The sequence below is a fragment of the Argopecten irradians genome, chromosome 1, assembly GCF_041381155.1.
Source record: "Argopecten irradians isolate NY chromosome 1, Ai_NY, whole genome shotgun sequence".
Lineage (NCBI taxonomy): Eukaryota > Metazoa > Mollusca > Bivalvia > Pectinida > Pectinidae > Argopecten > Argopecten irradians.
Window position 1 is genome coordinate 54,136,646 of NC_091134.1, and position 21,580 is coordinate 54,158,225.

At 37.5% G+C, this 21,580-nt stretch overlaps 1 protein-coding gene across 1 annotated transcript in view; it reads left to right on the forward strand.

Moving 5' to 3' along the window:
- Positions 1 to 21,580, forward strand: part of LOC138333474 (cation-independent mannose-6-phosphate receptor-like) — a 39,350-nt gene that overhangs the window by 7,063 nt on the left and 10,707 nt on the right. The window contains 23 exon segments of the mRNA XM_069281880.1: positions 1,050 to 1,153; positions 1,348 to 1,524; positions 1,675 to 1,806; positions 2,854 to 3,141; positions 3,465 to 3,630; positions 3,850 to 4,143; positions 4,302 to 4,470; positions 6,716 to 6,883; positions 8,925 to 9,137; positions 10,337 to 10,517; positions 10,757 to 11,059; positions 12,808 to 12,995; positions 14,074 to 14,157; positions 14,698 to 14,914; positions 15,241 to 15,609; positions 15,808 to 15,874; positions 16,333 to 16,477; positions 17,087 to 17,225; positions 17,576 to 17,701; positions 18,466 to 18,731; positions 18,849 to 19,055; positions 19,284 to 19,433; positions 19,897 to 20,085. Of these exon segments, the coding sequence (XP_069137981.1) occupies positions 1,050 to 1,153; positions 1,348 to 1,524; positions 1,675 to 1,806; positions 2,854 to 3,141; positions 3,465 to 3,630; positions 3,850 to 4,143; positions 4,302 to 4,470; positions 6,716 to 6,883; positions 8,925 to 9,137; positions 10,337 to 10,517; positions 10,757 to 11,059; positions 12,808 to 12,995; positions 14,074 to 14,157; positions 14,698 to 14,914; positions 15,241 to 15,609; positions 15,808 to 15,874; positions 16,333 to 16,477; positions 17,087 to 17,225; positions 17,576 to 17,701; positions 18,466 to 18,731; positions 18,849 to 19,055; positions 19,284 to 19,433; positions 19,897 to 20,085 (4,342 nt within the window).

Here is a 21,580-nt window from a genome sequence, read left to right on the forward strand (position 1 = left end):
TACTTCCCGCCCTGTTAAAACGCGTGTTAATCCATGATTTTCAGTGTCTACTTACGAAATAGTTGACTTTTTATTTTTGTCAAATATGAACAGATTGTTGATTTAGAAAATAATTTTTGTTGTTGTAATTGTTAGAAATAGAACAGAATAGGTAGAAAAATAGGTCATAAATACTATGTTAATTTTTTTTGATTGAGATGATCGAGGACTGGTTCCTTCTTATGCGATTTACGCCATTTTGACAGTGGTCTTTGACTCGCTGTCATAAACAAACCAACATGTAAACTTGATTTTAATTTTGTTTGAAATATTCGCCTAAGTTTTTCATCAGTTGAAATAACAAAAAATTCTCCCATTGCTTACAATTTTAATTTTTACAGACAAAAATCCTTTTTTTTGTTGGAGCACTTGTCAGGGGAGTCTAGCATAGTACGAATATATGTATATAAAATCACCACTGTTTTAATTTTGTGTATAGTTTTGCATGGTTATCAACTAAATATCGTGACTTCCATTTAACCATTGGTATATTCGTTTAAAGTTACCATAGATGTAAAATGGTTACTACATTGTAACAATTTCCCGTCAGCTTCTGGGGGGTTTTGCCCCCCCCATACCCCCTTACCGGGGCTTTGCCCTGGACCCTGAGCAGGGTGCTGTCGCCCCCCTGCACCCTCAGGCATGCAGGCCTATCCAGACCTAGCTACGCCGCTGCTTACGGTGTTATATTTATATAAACAATGAAAATGATGAAAACCTGCATATAGAATTATTTAAGGTTAACATGAATAGATTTTTTATGTTATGGAGATATAACACAAAAATCTGAGTGTACTCTAAATAAACCGCTCTTCGCGGTTTATGATGAGAGTACACTCAGATTTTTGTGTTATATCTCCATAACATAAAAAATCTATTCAAATCAATCCTTATAATTCAACTCACTAAAGATAATCTCTACAATACTCAAAATTCATTTTGGGACTCTTCTGTCTATGAAATCATGAAAAAGTGACTTTGTTGTATACTGTCCATGCTTCTGTATATAGGTATGCTGATGGAGATCTGACCTTGACCTACAGAGGTGGGGACATTTGTCACAAGAACAATCCTCGTACAACAGTCATTAACTTCAAGTGTGACCCTAATGCAGGTAATCTCATATTGATAATGCATGTCAGTTCATATTGACAATGCATGTCAGTTCATATTGACAATGCAGGTAAATTGATAGATTTAAGCTTTCCTTTTCATATTTGGAGATGTATGGGTTTTAGATATTAATATGATTGGGGAAACCCTTTGTTAGCAAAAGGTCATGACCTTTTTGTCACTTACTTGTTTTAGGTAACATGGGGAAAGGATTCCCAGAGTTTGTGAAAGAGGTCAACAACAGCTGTATCTACATGTTTGATTGGTCAACTAAATATGCCTGCTCTGGCCATCCAGCCAATGAGGAGTGTCGGGTCAATTACAATGGCAAGCGCTATGACCTTTCACCTTTGACTCGACGGCATGGACAAGGTCAGACTTAGGATTTTGTTTTTAACATGTGACTAACAACTGTGATAATTATTTAATAGATATTTTATGTTTAACATGTCTTGCAGATTTAAAAAGATCAAGTATTGGAAAATTCAGATATGTAATTGTATTTTTGCTGAATGTTCATAGAAACTGATTGGGAAGTACTGCATAGTGACCAATCTGATACAGGGAAACAGTTCTACCTGAATGTGTGTAACGATCTACTGAACACCGGCAAGGCTGCTCGCTGTCACCCAGACGCTTCAGTCTGTCTTATAGGTCTGTATTATTTGGCGCAAACATTCAGTTGATGCAAATTGGTATGTGAATATTTAATAGCTGATGAAAATCATATGTTGACAAAGAAAAAGGTACATTAAGACTCGAATATGGCCTCAAAATTAATTCTCCAATAGAGAACAACATATTTTGCCATATAACAGCTGAATACATTTGCTAACACATTACATCTCGAAAATATCCCGCATGTGCCAATTATGTTCACTATGACGTCATCAACATGCAGTTTCCCGCCATTTTTCACAAAAATCCTTGAAAAATCATACTTTTTGAGTGGTTTTCTCTAAAAATGAATGTGGCCGCCTTCGTGGAGCAGAAAGATTTTCACACGTTGTGTATCGTGTATTTACGCATATCCATGCAAAATGTAAAGTTGCTCCAAGGTGGCGGCCAAATCCATCTCAAGCCTTTTCTAACCTAAAGATGATGAATTTCTAGCAAAATTTGGCGAGAAGAGGAAAACATCAATTTGATGACGTCATAGGTGGGACACATCGTGTACATGGTTATGAAAAATTATGTTTTGATGAATGGCAAGTATGAGAGTATTTATTGATATGAAATTGATGGGGATCAGAGTTAATTTTTTTCGGTCTGAAAAATTAAGGCCAAATACTGGTCCTATCATATCTACTTCTTTATCATAGGTAACTTGATTAATGAAATGTTTTGAGATTTCTATGCTCTTTACTATCTAGAATTGTCAACTTTTCAATACTAATTGGGTCTCTTAACTTTTCCTAGAGGCATATATGGTAGAAAAACAATAATGCCTAAGCACTAAGTTCATTATGTGAAATTTGGAGATAGTGACCATTGAATTTATTCAGATGTGTATGCTCCTAAATCCAGTTTTCTCCTGTTTTGTTTAGCCACATAGGCATGAAGTGTGAGGGCATATTGTGGTATCTATATCTGTCTTGTCTCACCTTGTTTCAATTTTATAATGGGACATGATATTTATGTTTTACAGACAATTCATGTTATTAGATCAGGTTGAAATGACTAAGTAACTTTTCGTTTCAGATCAAAATGGGCCCCACAACCTTGGTTCATACATCACGAACCCTGTGTACTCCAATGAGACTAATACCCTACAGATCACCTACGGTAACGGGGATCCATGTGGGGATAAGAAGAGTATTCGCTCTATTATAGACTTCATCTGTAAGCCAGGAGACCTGGAGAGTGGCCCCGTTCTCATGGATACCTCTCTGGACGGCTGTCTGTACAGGTTTGAGTGGCACACCTCTGCCGCCTGTGTACTCGGCCACTGGAGGGGAGACAACTGTCACGTGTTTGACAAGGAAGCAGGTATGTACTTATATTCATAACTTAATTAAATTAAAATTAGAATGATGTTTTACTGATAAACTCCTACTTATTATGGAACATTTTTTTGAATCCTGAAATATAAAAAAAGAGAGTCCTTTTGTATACAATTTTCATTTACACAATCTAACTTGCTTTATAGATTACAATGTTTATTGATGCTAAACATATGTTCTGTTTGCCAAGACAAATTATTCTACCTTTTACAAAATGTACATGGAAATAGATATTGTTTCATGTTTGCAGAACTCAAATTTGACCTTTCATCTTTTGAACTGAAGTGGCTAGTGGTTTTATATTTGCAGGATTCAACTTTGATCTTTCACCTTTGACCTTAACCACTGGATCCTATGCTGTCTGGGATAAAAATAAGACATATGAATACCAGATCAATGTGTGTGCCGCAGCCCATGACACTTTGTGTGACTCAGCTAGTACTCCTCCCAATGCTGGGGTCTGTCAGACTAAAGGGTAAGTCATGTGATATGTCATGTGATATTCATATGATTCAAATTAGGACAAAGTTCATTTAAATAAAGGACAATCAATGTGATCTTGATTCCAAGTTGGATGAATTGTTGCAGAGAAAGTACCACCTTGTGACTGAATTAGAGAAAATATTGGATGTTTCGCTATGATTTTAAAATATGGTAGTGCAATATGTTTCATACTTTTGATATTTTGTTTCAGAGGTGATCATGCCATAAACACTGGAACAGCCTCCAGTACACTGGAATATTATGATGGCATGATAAATCTAACATACACAAATGGACAGGAGTATAACAGTAACCCACCTGTCCCTAGAAAGACGGAGATCGTTTTCCTATGTGATCCAAACGCTGGTAAAGGCACACCGACTTTCCTCTCGGAGAGTTCCTGGGGGTACAGCTTTGAGTGGTATACTGTGTACGCTTGTCCCAACGAACCTGTAGAATGTACTGTGACAGATACAAAGCGCAACCAGCAGTATGATCTATCAAGGTAAGTAATACAGATACAAACTTACCCATCAATTTCTTAACCACAAAAGAAAGAATTCACAAATATTTAATGTTATATAGTAACTGTAATAATATTTAACATCTATTTGCTAGTTTCACAGATATTCTACTTGTAATGGGAATATTTTTAATCCTCAGTTTATCAAAGTCAGTGAGTCAGGACAACTGGGAGTTATTGGATGATAGTGACCCAAACAACAAACTCAAGTACTACATCAATGTGTGTCGTCCTCTCAGTGAAGTACATGTAGGCTCGGGATGTTCAACCTTCGCTGCAGCGTGCCGCACATCCTTCAAATCTGGACAGGTAATAACCAGTCGGCTCTTATATACATATCTACTTATGTACAATACATCATATGACGAAAAATTAAATTAGTTTTTAGCTTACCTGGCCCAAAGGGCCGGTGAGCTTATGTCATGGCGAGGCGTCCGTTGTCCGTCCTTCCGTCCGTCAACATTTCCTTTAAATCCCTACTAGTCATAGACTTCTGCATGGATTGTAACCAAATTGGGCCACAAACATCCTTGGGTGGAGGGGAACAGAACTTGTATAAATTTTGACTCTGAACCCCTGGGGGGCAGGAGGGGCGGAGCCCAATAGGGGAAATAGAGGTAAATCCTATAAATCGCTACTTGTCATTGAGTTCTACATGGATTGTAACCAAATTTGGCCACAAACATCCTTGGGGGAAGGGGAACAGAACTTGTATAAATTTTGGCTCTGACCCCCCGGGGGCAGGAGGGGCGGGGCCCAATATGGGAAATAGTCTGAACCCCCATGGGGGCAGGAGGGGCGGGGCCCAATAGGGGAAATAAAGGTAAATCCTATAAATCGCTACTTGTCCTAGAGTTCTGCATGGATTGTAACCAAATTTGTCCACAAACATCCTTGGGGGAAGGGGAACAGAACTTGTATAAATTTTGGCTCTGACCCCCCGGGGGCAGGAGGGGCAGGGCCCAATATGGGAAATAGAGGTAAATCCTATAAATCGCTACTTGTCCTAGAGTTCTGCATGGATTGTAACCAAATTTGGCCACAAACATCCTTGAGGGAAGTGGAACAGAACTTGTATAAATTTTGGCTCTGACCCCCTGGGGGTAGGAGGGGCGGGGCCCAATAGGGGAAATAGAGGTAAATCCTATAAATCGCTACTTGTCCTAGAGTTCTACATGGATTGTAACCAAATTTGGCCACAAACATCCTTGGGGGAAGGGGAACAGAACTTGTATAAATTTTGGCTCTGACCCCCCCAGCAGGAGGGGCGGAGCCCAATAGGGGAAATAGAGGTAAATCCTATAAATCACTATTTGTCCTAGAGTTCTGCATGGATTGTAACCAAATTTGGCCACAAACATCCTTTGGTGGAGGGGAACAGAACTTGTATAAATTTTGACTCTGAACCCCCAGGGGCAGGAGGGGCGGGGCCCAATAGGGGAAATAAAGGTAAATCCTATAAATCGCTACTTGTCCTAGAGTTCTGCATGGATTGTAACCAAATTTGGCCACAAACATCGTTTGGGGAAGGGGAACAGAACTTGTATAAATTTTGGCTCTGACCCTCCAGGGGCAGGAGGGGCGGGGTCCAATAGGGGAAATAGAGGTAAATCCTATAAATCGCTACTTGTCCTAGAGTTCTGCATGGATTGTAGCAAATTTGGCTACAAATATCCTTGGGGGAAGGGAACAGAACTTGTATAAATTTTGGCTCTGACACCCGGGGGGTAGGAGGGGCGGGGCCCAATAGGGAAATAAGAGGTAAATATTCAAATTCCTTCAGAAAAGAAACAATGAAACCTGTATTCAGAACATGTGTCATGTGTTCTGCGTCGTGCGATGTCCATTTTCTTGTGAAAGCAATAACTTGAGTAAATATAAACTGAGTTTAATTTGTATGAAGACTAACATTGGTAAGGTCTTGGATAAGTTTTGAAATCAGCTTGATTCGACAGTAATATACGGAGTTATAGCCCTTTGCACTAATAATTATTATTGGACCTTGTGAACACGATAACATGAGTAAATATGAACCAAGCTGAATAAAAATAAATTATGTAGACAAACATTGGAAAGATCTCGAACAATTTCGAAAAGCAGCGTGGTTCGACAGTGATTTACAGAGTTATTGCCCTTTGCACTAATAAATATCATTGGACATTGTAAATGCGATAACTTTAGTAAATATGAACCAAGCTTAATTAAACTTTACATGTAGACTAACATTGGAAAGATCTCGGACGAGTTTGAAAATCAGCATGATTTGCCGGTAATTTAGGAAGTTAGTGCCCTATTGACTTTACATTTGGAAGGAGGTGATGTTCAAAACCGCTTAAAGTATTAACTTATATTTTCATGCATGTAACTGTATCATTACAATTGGATTCTTGTAAATTAAGAAACCTGTGAAGTCAACTCATTGTTAAAAATAATTTTGAAAATCTTTATTTTATCAGACTGCTAATGTATATTATTAAGATTCATGCCCCTACCTCTCCCATAGTATGACTTGGAATAGCCCATATTGATATATATTGGATTGTTACATCACTAGGAGGCTGTGGACATTGCTGATTTAGGTAGTTTAGTTTCCCCACCAGTTGTGGAAAGGGAGGGGCAGCTCTCATTGAAATATCGTACAAAGAACAAAACCTGTGATGGCATCGACGGCAAAACTACAGCTACTACATCTATACATTTCATCTGCAGTAAAGGGGCCCTGGTAAGTAAGCAGCATCATGATATCTCCATTTTGTATTTCACATCTTATATTACATATTTAAAATTCCATGAAAGGAAAAATATCCTGATATCATAAGACATGAAAAAATAACACATGTTCTGTAAATTGATCTCAAGTATGTCAAGATGAAAATTTCATCAGTAGGAAATCAGTGTAACCTATTCTAATCGCCTTTTGTCCGTCGTCGTGCGTCATCCGTCGTATGTCCGTAAACAATTTACATTTTCAACTTCTTCTCCAAAACTGCTGAAGCAATTTCAATGAAATTTTGCACAAACCTTCTAAGGCATAAGGCCAATCAAAATTGTGAATTATATGGTCCCCACCCCACAGGGGGCTGTAGTAGGGGCCAAAAGGGGTAAAATTGAGTAAAATTTCAAAAATCTTCTTCTCTACTCACAGATGTGGTAGAATCAAATACTCTTCATAGATAGAAAGGTCTTAAGGTCCTTTACAAAAATTGTGAATTATATGACCCTGGGGTCTCTAGTTTCCCCCTGGGGAGGGGGTTAAGTTTACTATACTTTATATTGAGAAAACACATTTTTGCGCATTATTTGGTCATTTGTAATAGGAAATGAGTCAAATGTTGTCAGAATTATCAGTATGAGATGGCCATTTAATCCTGTTAACAAATTTTCTATGATTGACCCCCAGGGGCCCTAGGGGTGGGGTCAAAAGGGGTCAAATAGGCTAAAACTTCAAAAGTCTTCTTCTGAAATTCTGGAAATGGTAGAATCAAATACTTTTCATAAATAGAAAGTTCTTAAGGTCCTTTACAAAAATTGTGAATTATATGACCCTGGGGTCTCACGTTTCCCCCTGGGGAGGGGGTCAAGTTTACTATAGTTTATATAGGGAAAACACATTTATGAGCATTTTTTGCTCAATTTTCATTGGAAACGAGTCAAACTTGGTTAGAATTATTAGCCTGAGATAGCATTTTAATATCATATCCATATTGGTCCAGGCCGACCCCCTGGGGGCAGAGGGGCGGGGCCAAAAAAGGTCAAATAGGCTAAAACTTCAAAAATATTCTTTTAAAATTCTGGAAATGGTATAATCAAATACACTTTATAGATGAAAAGGTCTTAAAGTTTGTTAATAAAAATTGTAATTTATATGACCCTGGGATCTCCTGTTTCCCCTTGGGGAGGGGATCAAGTTTACTATAGTTTATATAGAAAAAACACATTAATGAACATTTTTTGCTCAATTTTCATAGGAAATGAGTCAAATTTGGTTAGAATTATTAGCCTGAGATAGCATTTTAATATCATATCCACATTGGTCCTGGCCGACCCCCTGGGGGCAGAGGAGCGGGGCTAAAAAAGGGTCAAATAGGCTAAAACTTCAAAAATCTTCTAAAATTCTGGATATAGTAGAATCAAATAATTATAGATGGAAAGGTCTTCAGGTGTTTTATAGAAACTGTGAATTATATGACCTTGGGGTCTCACGTTACCCCCTGGGGAGGGGTCAAGTTTACTTTAGTTTATATAGGAAAAACATATTTGTGAACATTATTTGCCCAATTTTCGTAGGAAATTAGTCAAACTTGATTAGAATTATTAGCCTAAGATATAGCATTTTAACATCCATATCCGTCCTCGATGACCCCCTGGGGGACCAGAGGGGCAGGACCAAACAAGGTCAAATTGATTAAAATTTCAAAAAATACCTCTAAGTTCACAGGTTTGATGGAAGCAAATACTCTTCATAGTCTAAAAAGGTCAAATTTATAAATCACTGACCAACTTCAAGGCCCAGCATATAGTGTTTATATGTCTTTAATTTGTTTCATTGTTTTTTTCATTATATATTCTAACTCAGGTGACCGTTAAGGATAGTGGATAGTTCATTATGTTTAGCATGATTTAAGTGTACACCACCAAACAATGTACACATGCTCCACAATAATTGTGTTGTACTGGTACCATTCACCATATTTATAGGTAACTGGACCAAGTAGTGTACAACAAGTAGGTATATTATGACTATGTGTTTCATTCCTATATAGGTAACTGGACCCAGCACTGTACAACAGTTAGGTAATTGTGACTTTGTGTATATGTGGGCTACAGAGGCTGCCTGTCCTCTCCAGATGACAGAATCCACCTCCAACTGTTCTATCAAGGACCGTAACTCTGACTATATCTTCAACCTCGGCCTGCTCACTCGTACGGGTGATACAGATTACTATGATGTCCAGGACGAGGATCACCACTTTAGAGTGAGTTAAGGTCTTAATACTTCTGTCTATCATAACAAACCATTGATAGACTCCCATTGTGATTATCATATTTCTGAATAACAGAATCCTTAACAAACAAAACATGTAAGGCTCTGTCTGTTATTGTTACCGTAATGTTTCAGATAAACGTCTGTGGTGTGATGTCACAGACAAACTGTCCCTTTGTGGAGGGTAAAGCTCTTGTCTGTTATTGTTACCGTAATGTTTCAGATAAACGTCTGTGGTGTGATGTCACAGACAAACTGTCCCTTTGTGGAGGGTAAAGCTCTTGTCTGTTATTGTTACCGTAATGTTTCAGATAAACGTCTGTGGTGTGATGTCACAGACAAACTGTCCCTTTGTGGAGGGTAAAGCTCTTGTCTGTTATTGTTACCGTAATGTTTCAGATAAACATCTGTGGTGTGATGTCACAGACAAACTGTCCCTTTGTGGAGGGTAAAGCTCTTGTCTGTTATTGTTACCGTAATGTTTCAGATAAACATCTGTGGTGTGATGTCACAGACAAACTGTCCCTTTGTGGAGGGTAAAGCTCTTGTCTGTTATTGTTACCGTAATGTTTCAGATAAACGTCTGTGGTGTGATGTCACAGACAAACTGTCCCTTTGTGGAGGGTAAAGCTCTTGTCTGTTATTGTTAACGTAATGTTTCAGATAAACGTCTGTGGTGTGATGTCACAGACAAACTGTCCCTTTGTGGAGGGTAAAGCTCTTGTCTGTTATTGTTACCGTAATGTTTCAGATAAACATCTGTGGTGTGATGTCACAGACAAACTGTCCCTTTGTGGAGGGTAAAGCTCTTGTCTGTTATTGTTACCGTAATGTTTCAGATAAACGTCTGTGGTGTGATGTCACAGACAAACTGTCCCTTTGTGGAGGGTAAAGCTCTTGTCTGTTATTGTTACCATAATGTTTCAGATAAACGTCTGTGGTGTGATGTCACAGACAAACTGTCCCTGTGTGGAGGGTAAAGCTCTTGTCTGTTATTGTTACCGTAATGTTTCAGATAAACGTCTGTGGTGTGATGTCACAGACAAACTGTCCCTTTGTGGAGGGTAAAGCTCTTGTCTGTTATTGTTAACGTAATGTTTCAGATAAACGTCTGTGGTGTGATGTCACAGACAAACTGTCCCTTTGTGGAGGGTAAAGCTCTTGTCTGTTATTGTTAACGTAATGTTTCAGATAAACGTCTGTGGTGTGATGTCACAGACAAACTGTCCCTTTGTGGAGGGTAAGGCTTTGTCCTTGTGTCATCTTCTCTCCAATGGCACCAAAGAAGGTCTCAGCTTTCTCAACTACACACTAGACTACGATGACGATGGGAAATTAATGTTGAAATATGAAGGCAAACGTCTCCAGACAGGTAAGAAATCATATCAATAGTTTTAAAAAGCAAAGGAAATAAATTATGAATGGGCCCTCTTTATTAATTTCTTAGGGCCAGTCAATTGTTATCTTATTTAAAAGACAAATGTTTTAATGTTTCTCATACATATAGTGATTAAAAATTGATGAAATGTATTTTGTCAAATTTATTATTTGATTTTAATGTTATATTTTTATCCATTTTCTTATTATTATTTTCTTTGTGGTTTGATCCAGGTCAAAGGGTAGAGGTCAGGGTCCTGTTCCTCTGCAGACAGAATGTTGACATTGGTAACCCTAAGTTTGACCGTGTAGATGAGGGATATAAATACATATTTACATTTGAGACGTCTCTAGCTTGTAAACCTGATCCTATAGACTGTTTGGCTGAGGATCTCCATGGTAACAGGTTTGACCTGAGCCCTCTGGCTCGGGGAGCCAGCGATACCAACTGGCAGGTGACTGATATGAATGGACGGAAATTCACCTATCACATAAACGTGTGTCGACCAATCAACACAGCCGGTACATCCTGTCCAGGTTGGTATACAAGCATAAATTTAAACTTAGTAACTGAACTGTTTAAGGAACTTTAGTGGATTGCAGTCAGTTTCATTGTGAATATTCATTAGAACTACAACAAGATAAAAACTCTGATGACCTACTATATTTGACCTTTGTCTTGGCTCTTTGTACTAAAAGTCATTGGAACTTTTTACTTATTATGTTGGTCTACCAAGGTGAGCTATAAAAATCAGGTCACTGACCTTTATTTTGACATTTGACCCCAATTAAAAATAACTTGTACAGGTTCTCTCTTCCTAATCTAAGACACTGAAGTATCATTCTTGTATATTGGTCCATCTAGGCAAAGGAAATACAACCTTATTGCAACAATGACGGTGAACTTCACTTTGTCAAATTAACTTGTTGATTTTTTGCTATTTTTTTATCCCCCGACCAACGAAGTTGGCAGGGGATATACAAATGGGTTCCGTCCGTCCGTCCGTACGAATGGTTTCCGGAGCATAACTCTAAAACCAGTAGAGATATTTCCACGAAACTTCATACACACATTGGTCTTATGGTCTAGTAGTGCCTTTTGCTATTTTTAGGTTTTCATTTTTTGCATTTTTTCCGTAACCATGGAAACATTGCTGAAAATATCATATTTTTGTACCAGGTTCATTTCCGGAGCATAACTCTAAAACCAGAAGAGATATTTCCACGAAACTTCATAGACACATTGGTCTTATGGTCTAGTAGTGCCTTTTGCTATTCTAAGGTTTTCACTTGTTGTACTTTTTTCTGTAACCATGGAAACATTGCTGAAAATGGCAGATTTTTGTGTAAGAATCGTTTATGGAGCACAACTCTAAAACCAGCAGAGATATTTCCCTGAAACTTTATAGACACATTGTTCTTATGGTCTAGTAGTGCCTTTTGCTATTTTTAGGTTTTCATTTTTTGCACTTTTTCCGTAACCATGGAAACATTGCTGAAAATATAATATTTTTGTACCAGGTTCGTTTCCGCAGCATAACTGGAAAACCGGTTGAGATATATGCACGGAACTCCATAGGCACATTAGTCTTATGATCTAGTAGTGCCTTTTGCTATTTTAAGGTTTTCATTTTATGTATTTTTTTCTGTAACCATGGAAACGTTGCTGAAAATGGCAGATTTTTGTGTAAGAATCGTTTATGGAGCACAACTCTAAAACAAGCAGAGATATTTCCAGTAAACTTCATAGACACATTGTTCTTATGGTCTAGTAGTGCCTTTTGCTATTTTTAGGTTTTCACTTTTTGTGCTTTTTTCTGTAACCATAGAAACATTGCTGAAAATATATTTTTGTAGCAGGTTCATTTCCGGAGCAAAACTCTAAAACCAGCAGAGATATTTCCACGAAACTTCATAGACACATTGTTCTTATGGTCGAGTAGTACCTTTTGCTATTTTTAGGTTTTCATTTTTTGCACTTTTTACGTTACCATGGAAACATTGCTGAAAATATCATGGTAAATGGTAAATGTTACTTTGCAAAACTCCACCCATCTTTGTGTATATAGTCTAATATAAATGTCAAGGCTGTATACCTGATTCAACAATTGCAGCCCCGCTCTACTTGAATTATACTCCATCTTTCTTTAGCTCAACTTCCTTTTTCCTGGTTTTTTTTCATACACATAAGTCTCCACAATCAAACTTACTTCAGCTTTGATATCTCCATTGGCGGGGGATCTGAATGACTATGTCCTTGTTCTACTTTATTATCATTGTTTTAGGTGGGCCTGTAGGGGGATGTGGAGTGTCCAGTAAGGGGGATAGCTTCAACCTAGGCTACATACACTCGCAGCCAATCGCAGCAGAGGACGGCACAGTCACACTTCATTATCGTAATGGAGACATCTGTAACAGTACATCAGGTGCTAGGTACAGCACAAGGATCCTCTTCTCTTGCTCAGGAGTCGAGGTAGGTTGTGATGGTCAGATTCAGGTTTGGTGATATTCAATAAAAGTATGGAAACAATCTCCAATGAAAAAACAATATCTTTTGTTGCCTTTCACATATTTTGCTTTTTCCAAAGTCAGTCTTCTGAAGCAACCCTATAGATGCTTTGAACACAGGATAAGTTGTATAACTAATGTACAACACAGAATTACAGTCCTATAACTAATGTACAACACAGAATTACAGTCCTATACCTAATGTACAACACAGAATTACAGTCCTATACCTAATGTACAACACAGAATTACAGTCCTGTAACTAATGTACAACACAGAATTACAGTCCTATACTAATGTACAACACAGAATTACAGTCCTATACCTAATGTACAACACAGAATTACAGTACTATACTTAATGTACAACACAGAGTTACAGTCCTGTAACTAATGTACAACACAGAATTACAGTCCTGTAACTAATGTACAACACAGAATTACAGAATTAACAGATACAGTATACTTAATGTACAACACAGAATTACAGTACTATACTAATGTACAACACAGAATTACGTCTTACTTAATGTACAACACAGAATTACAGTCCTGTAACTAATGTACAACACAGAATTACAGTCCTGTAACTAATGTACAACACAGAATTACAGTCCTGTAACTAATGTACAACACAGAATTACAGTCCTATACCTAATGTACAACACAGAATTACAGTCCTATACCTAATGTACAACACAGAATTACAGTCCTGTACCTAATGTACAACACAGAATAACAGTCCTATACCTAATGTACAACACAGAATTACAGTCCTGTAACTAATGTACAACACAGAATTACAGTCCTGTACCTAATGTACAACACAGAATTACAGTCCTGTAACTAATGTACAACACAGAATTACAGTCCTATACCTAATGTACAACACAGAATTACAGTCCTATAACTAATGTACAACAGAGAATTACAGTCCTGTAGCTGATATCAAACATTCGGTACTGTCCTGTACCTAACAGGTACCCCACATTCGATTCCTTCTGAAGAGCTTAATTTTTTACATGTTTCCTTGTTCTGTTTCAGCACAACCCAACCTTTGTTGGCAATATGAACAACTGTGAGTACCTGTTCAGCTGGCAGACTCCATTTGCCTGCGCCATGAAGAAGGTATTGGTTATAATTCTGATTCATGATATAGACAAAGATGTTAACATTTGTATGTCCCTGCTATTGAATTATGGATTTAAGTTCATTTACTGTTATCCCATCCCGTTAAGTGTTTTATATAGAGCTGTCAGCATTTGTATCCTCAGATTTTTCTAGCTTTTGAAAAAACATATGTAAAAAGCGAAACAAAACAAAAAGAATAAAAAATATGTAAAAAGAGAGGGAAAAAAATTTAGAAGAATATTGAAATTCGGAACATGACTGACTCTTAACTAACCAACATGTTATCTCCTCTCAGGTAAGTGTGATTTAGTGTTTTATTGGGTGATGTAAGGCGTCTATCAACTCTATTGATATTGATTTTTATTTCATTGAAATGAATTGACACTAATTAGGAAGTATTATCTTATATCATAGTCAGTTTCATTCACAAATAATGAGGAGACATCCAAGAGTAGCTACATTTCCATTTTAAAAATTATTCAAACTTTAAAATTTGTTTAATGATACTATCAATTGTAATTGTGTCTTTAATTTCAGCCTCATATAGGTTCTGACTGTAAGGTTCGGGATCCTCTAACGTCTTATGAGTTTGACCTGAACCCCCTGAGGAGGGCTATAGACTACCAGGTGATAGCACCAGAGTTTATCTACATAATGAATGTGTGTGGGCCACTTCACTCCTCGACATGTGGGACGGACCAGGTCGGAGCATGTCAAACCAAGAGTTCTGACACAAACTACCATATTAATGCAGGTTAGAATAGTGTTTCACCTAATTACATTGTAAAGTACTTATAGGATGTAACTTACTATGTACATATTTTTAAATATTAATGTTCTTCAAAATGGATAATGTTTCAATGTAACTTCAAAAAAAAAAAAAAAAATAATGTTATTGAACTCTGGTTCTTTAGATATACCAGTTTTTTGGATGAAATGTAATATAGAAATTGTCCCTTGCCATATTTGTTGGAAATTGCTGATTATTACTCAATTATGAGTTTTATGTAGTTTAATTACTTGGCTAACTATCAGGAGAAATTGAGATTATAGGTTAAACAAAATTTTCTGCATTTACAGGAATGCCTTCAGCAGAACTACGCTATCAGTCAGGAGAGATAACTCTGAAATATGTAAATGGAAAAGGAAACTGTCATACAAAATATAACCGTAGCACAATCATAACGTTTCTGTGTGACCATGCAGATGATGGATCCAGAGGGCCTGTTTTTATAAAGGAAGACGATGTCTGTACTTACTTATTTGAGTGGAAAACTAAACTAGCCTGTCCGCCATTTAAAATCGGTGATTGTAGTATCACTGCTCCAAACAAAAACCAGTATGACCTCAGCACGCTGGCCATGACCAGCACAAACTATGACTACATTGATTATCTTCACAAGAAAAAGTTTATTATTAATGTGTGTCGATCACTCGTCCATAAAAAAGGTCAGTAGCACTGAAGTATATAGACTGTAGTAGTGAAGTTAAATGTAATATTCTAGATCCCAATGGGCGATATACTATAGGATTATATTCAGTTATATTCAGGGTATAGGATAAAGGGGCTGCATTTTAGATAAATGTCAGATACATGTCCCTCATAAAGGTGTTAAAAGTAAACATATATTCCTTTCCTGTTTACAGATCAGACGTGTCCTTACAATGCCGCTGCGTGTATGATTGACCTGTCTCAACAGAATGATACACTCAGGTACTGAAGTTATCTAGATATTAACTACAATGTATATATGTTTAATTGTTTGACCCAAAAGAAACACTGAGGTACACCCAGGCTCTGAAGTTATCTAGAACTATATACATTTAATTGTTTGACCCAAAAGAAACACTGAGGTACTAATGTTTTCTATGTAGTGTTTGTGTTGGTCTCTATATCTATGTCTTCGTCAACAATTGTGGAGATTTTCTGTAGTGCGTAACATAATTTACATAGCAATTGTCATCAGCCTATCTTTATGACATTGCTTTTTTTTGTCATTCCATTATGACATTATTTAATGTCACAAGAAAATTTTCCATAAAAATGTTCCATGGACGTTTCCTTCAAATGTAGATTAAAGTAAAACATTTATTGAAGTTGTCTGCAGCCCTCTACTGTGTTATAGGATCATAACATGGACCAGAATAATGTATAATGTTCAACTCTTGTAGGTTTCATAACCTCGGGGAGGTAAATGAACATCAAGTCATAGTGGACAACGGCCAGTTAGAACTCCACTACACCAATGGGGAGCCATGTTCTTCTGGCGGCAAAACCTCGACTCGTATCATCATGTACTGTGACAAATCGACCATGGTAAACCATTGTTCTATTTATAGCTGATCTCTTCTGTTTGTTCTAAACCTCGACTCGTATATTCATGTACTGTGACAAATCAACCATGGTAAACACTTGTTCTATTTATAGCTTATCTCTTCTGCTTGTTCTAAACCTCGACTCGTATATTCATGTACTGTGACAAATCAACCATGGTAAACCATTGTTCTATATATAGCTTATCTCTTCTCTTTGTTCTAAACCTCGACTTGTATCACCATTTACTGTGACAAATCGACCATGGTAAACGATCGTTTTCTTCATAGCTTATATCTACTGTTTGTCCTATAGTAAGAAGCTTATTTTAAATGAATGTAAAAGATGAAAGTGTAAAAATTTGTAAATAAATAAAAAGATCAAAGTTTGATATTAATACAACTTTGTAAGTATATATATATTTGATTAAATACAACTTTGTAAGTATATATATATTTGATTAAATCACACAGACTGTTTTGACAAATGAAGATGATACATTATTTAATAGAATAACTGATGATTTTCAGGATAATTTGACTTTCTCTTACCAAAGCTTCAGAATAGGAATAATATCATTTTATTCTGGAATGTGCAATTGTCTTTTGGCAGTTTTCCCATCCTGTTGGCCATTTTACTGTGAACAATTGTGAGCATGAATTTACGTGGAGTACACAGGCAGCTTGTCCATTAAACACTGATACAGACAGTATAGAGACAGGTGACTGTACAGCCCGCAACCCTGCCACAGGTACTAACAAATGCTTATTTATAATAGAATTTGGTAGATTATGTATGTAATGGGGCATTGGTGGAGGCCTACCATTCTGCCATGAACTTAAGAATGAGACTCACACCTTGTACTTTCATTACTCAGTGCTTTTGCTGTGGAAGCTCTGACTTTCTACTCACCTTCCCATCACCAGGCTCATTCATTGATATTTTTGCTGTTTATAGACCACAAAGCACAAACAATCCTGATGTTAAATTGTATTTCAGCATGATTAAATTTTAGTATACAAATTACCTAGACTAGATATTTTGCTTTTACTTTAATTTAATAGATCTGTACTGAAACATGCATGGGTTTTTTTCCCGCAGGACATGTGTTTGACTTGAGTTCCCTAAACATACCCACATCCTATATGATAGGTGACAATAGAGGCCATGTCTTCAAACTAAATGTTTGTGGTAAAGTGACTGGGTCTGGATGTTCTGGTGATTCAGGTGAGTTTGTAATGACTTTTAATGGCTTCAATATATGTGATCATATACCATACAGCAGGTTATTTCCAAGGTCAAACGTTTTGTGACTTCAAGGGTATTTCCAAAGGTCAACAATTTTTAGCTTGCCTATTCGAAGAATAGGGGGAGCTAATGTTGTCACGTCGGCGTCGGCGTCAGCTTTGGCGTCCCATTTCACGTTAAAGTTTTTGAGCAAGTTTCTGTTTCGTCAATTGTTTAAGCTTAAGTCATCATAAATGTTCATGATTTTATTTTCCTAATGTGTATGGATGCTGAACGTGATAATACAACCAATTTGGGGCCCTTTAGTTTTTTTTTGAGTCTGTTAATTTGTCATATTTCCATGTTTAAATAGTAAATACTTGAACATCAACTTCTTCTGAATAAGGCGAGACTTTGTTGTTCTCCAACAGCTCTTGTTGTGATTTTGAATTGAAACTAGAGAATTTAATTTCAAAAAATTAAAAGTGTGATCTTGCAATAAAAGTGAAGACATTTTATCCATTCCTAACTACGTTTTTGGTATTTCATGGATTCAATTTTTGCAACTATGTATATGTACATATTACAGCTACAATGAAAACACATGAGTGCTGAGATTAGAATTTTGTGAGTAATTGTTCCCACTCTGTCACAGTAGGTTTAGGTTATTTCTTATTGCTCATGTATTGTCCTGTATCTGTCACAGTTGGTGTCAGTTGAAGTTATTTCTTGATTGCTCAGTTATTGTCCTGTATCTGTCGCAGTTGGTGCCTGCCAGCAGGAGACGGCCGGAGAGAAGAGGAACTTCAGTAGTGGACAGTTTAACTCTAAGTTACGGTATGACAACGGTGTACTGATGCTGAACTATGATGGTGGTATGGACTGTCATAACAAACAGTTCAAACGCTCTACCATCATTAACTTTGTCTGCTCACAGACCGCTGGAAATGGACATCCAGTATTTATAGACGAAACAGACGACTGCACATACTACATATCTTGGCATACCAACTTGGCATGTGAAAAAGAGGTAACCAATCAAATCACTTTAGATTTTCATGGTTAACTAATCAGATTTCAATATGTAAATGACTTCCCTGATGTCTACTTTAAGACAGAGGATTATCTTCTTTTCTTTCGATTTCAGGTTAAATGTTCTGTTGATACTGATGACAGGACAATTGACCTTTCACCTCTTGTTAAGCCAACAGGACAATATTTTTCTCTGTCGGTATCCAATGGAAGAAATGTCTCATATTACATTAACATCTGCCGACCTTTGAACCCCATCTATGGCATACTCTGTCCACCACAGGCTAGTTCATGCATGCTACAACCAGGTGGGAAACCAAAGGTAAATAGTCAAAATATGTAGGCTCATGGGCAGTTTCTATTGTCATTGATTTAAGGTCAGAAGTTATCAATGTTTTATTGTTTCATACATTAAAAAGTTTGTGCCAAGGTTTTTGGTGTCATGGCACCTCACTTTTAAACTGCTGAAGGGCAGACTTTGAAATATATATATGATCTATAAAATCTTGCTGCTTTCAGAGTTTAGGTAATAAAATCTTGCTGCTTTCAGAGTTTAGGTAAAGTGACCGGCCCCCCTAAAATAGATACAGTAACAGGAAAAGTGACCCTGGTTTATGATGGAGGAGACGAGTGCCCCACAAACCCAGCCAAGAACATGTCAACTAAGATCATCTTCGTGTGTAACCCCGGAGTGTCAAGAGTGAGTAACTCAACAGCAGGCCCTCGAGCAAAAACTACTGTTCACAGTAATTATGGTATCAGGTTTATAGATTTTGAAAATTTTTAAAAAGCCTAAATTTCTTTTTCAAGTAATAAAAAAATGTTTTATGAAGTGAGACAGAAAATATAATCAATACCATACCTTTGTTACTCTGAAGAGGAATGAAGATTTGGATTTGTTATGTCATGTATAAAGATCTGTCAATGTTATCACAACATATGGAAATGCTCTTGACGAGGCTGTCATCTTGGGGAGAACTCTAAAAGTAGGTCTAGCTCACATGAATGTCACCTTGAAGATTTTGTCATCACTGCCAGTATCCTGAATGGAAATCCATATGGAAAATAAAAGTATTTGTGATGCAAGATCTAAGTAAAATAAGGTTACTCTCATTAGGATATGGAGGACTGACTTTACTAATTCCTTGTTTCTCTTTATTTAGTCTGGCCTGACACTACAAGAAGTATCAGACTGTCAGTATGTGTTTGTATGGGATACTGCTGTCGTATGTAGCCGTGACGACACCAATCTACAGCCACAGACCTATCAGGACTGTTTTTACAAAGATCCCCAAACTGGCAACACCTATAATCTCACATACCTGACGAGGACACTAGAAAGGGCTGAACCGGTAGGTAGGACTAGAGTCTGTTCCGCTTACAGATCTAAAACTTAGCATACCTCAGGACACTACAAAGGGCTTCATTGGTAGGACTATAGTCTGTTCCACATATAAATCTAAAACTCAACATACCTGACCAGGACACTAAGAAGGGCTTAACCGGTAGGTAGGACTAGAGTCTGTTCCACATATAAATCTAAAACTCAACATACCTGACGAGGACACTAAGAAGCGTTGAACCAGTGGGTAGGAATAGAGTCTCTTCCGCATGTAAATCTAAACTTGACATACCTGACCAGGACGCTACAAAGTGCGGAACCGGTAGGTAGGACTAAAGTCTGTTCCACATATAAATCTAAAACTTAACATACCTGATGAGGACACTAAGAAGCGTTGAACCAGTGGGTAGGACTATAGTCTGTTCCACATATAAATCTAAAACTTGACATACCTGACCAGGACACTAAGAAGGGCTTAACCAGTGGGTAGGACTATAGTCTGTTCCACATATAAATCTAAAACTCAACATACCTGATGAGGACACTAAGAAGCGCTGAACCAGTGGGTAGGACTATAGTCTGTTCCACATATAAATCTAAAACTCAACATACCTGATGAGGACACTAAGAAGCGCTGAACCAGTGGGTAGGACTATAGTCTGTTCCACATATAAATCTAAAACTCAACATACCTGATGAGGACACTAAGAAGCGCTGAACCAGTGGGTAGGACTATAGTCTGTTCCACATGTAAATCTAAAACTTGACATACCTGACCAGGACGCTACAAAGTGCACAACCGGTAGGTAGGACTAGAGTCTGTTCCACATATAAATCTAAAACTCAACATACCTGATGAGGACACTAAGAAGCGTTGAACCAGTGGGTAGGACTAAAGTCTGTTCCACATGTAAATCTAAAACTTGACATACCTGACCAGGACACTAAGAAGGGCTTAACCAGTGGGTAGGACTATAGTCTGTTCCACATATAAATCTAAAACTCAACATACCTGATGAGGACACTAAGAAGCGCTGAACCAGTGGGTAGGACTAGAGTCTCTTCCACATGTAAATCTAAAACTTGACATACCTGACCAGGACGCTACAAAGTGCGGAACCGGTAGGTAGGACTAAAGTCTGTTCCACATATAAATCTAAAACTTAACATACCTGATGAGGACACTAAGAAGCGCTGAACCAGTGGGTAGGACTATAGTCTGTTCCACATATAAATCTAAAACTCAACATACCTGATGAGGACACTAAGAAGCGCTGAACCAGTGGGTAGGACTAGAGTCTCTTCCACATGTAAATCTAAAACTTGACACACCTGACCAGGACGCTACAAAGTAGCCCGTTACTAGGCTTTGTTTCACTGATTAATGTCAAGTGTTCCGTAAGCGTTAGATAGCATCGTAGTCCTTGACTATCACACAGTTCTCTCAGCTTTTCATATTGGTCTTGAGCCAAAGAATGTCGAAGCTATGTTAATTAAGTGACCCT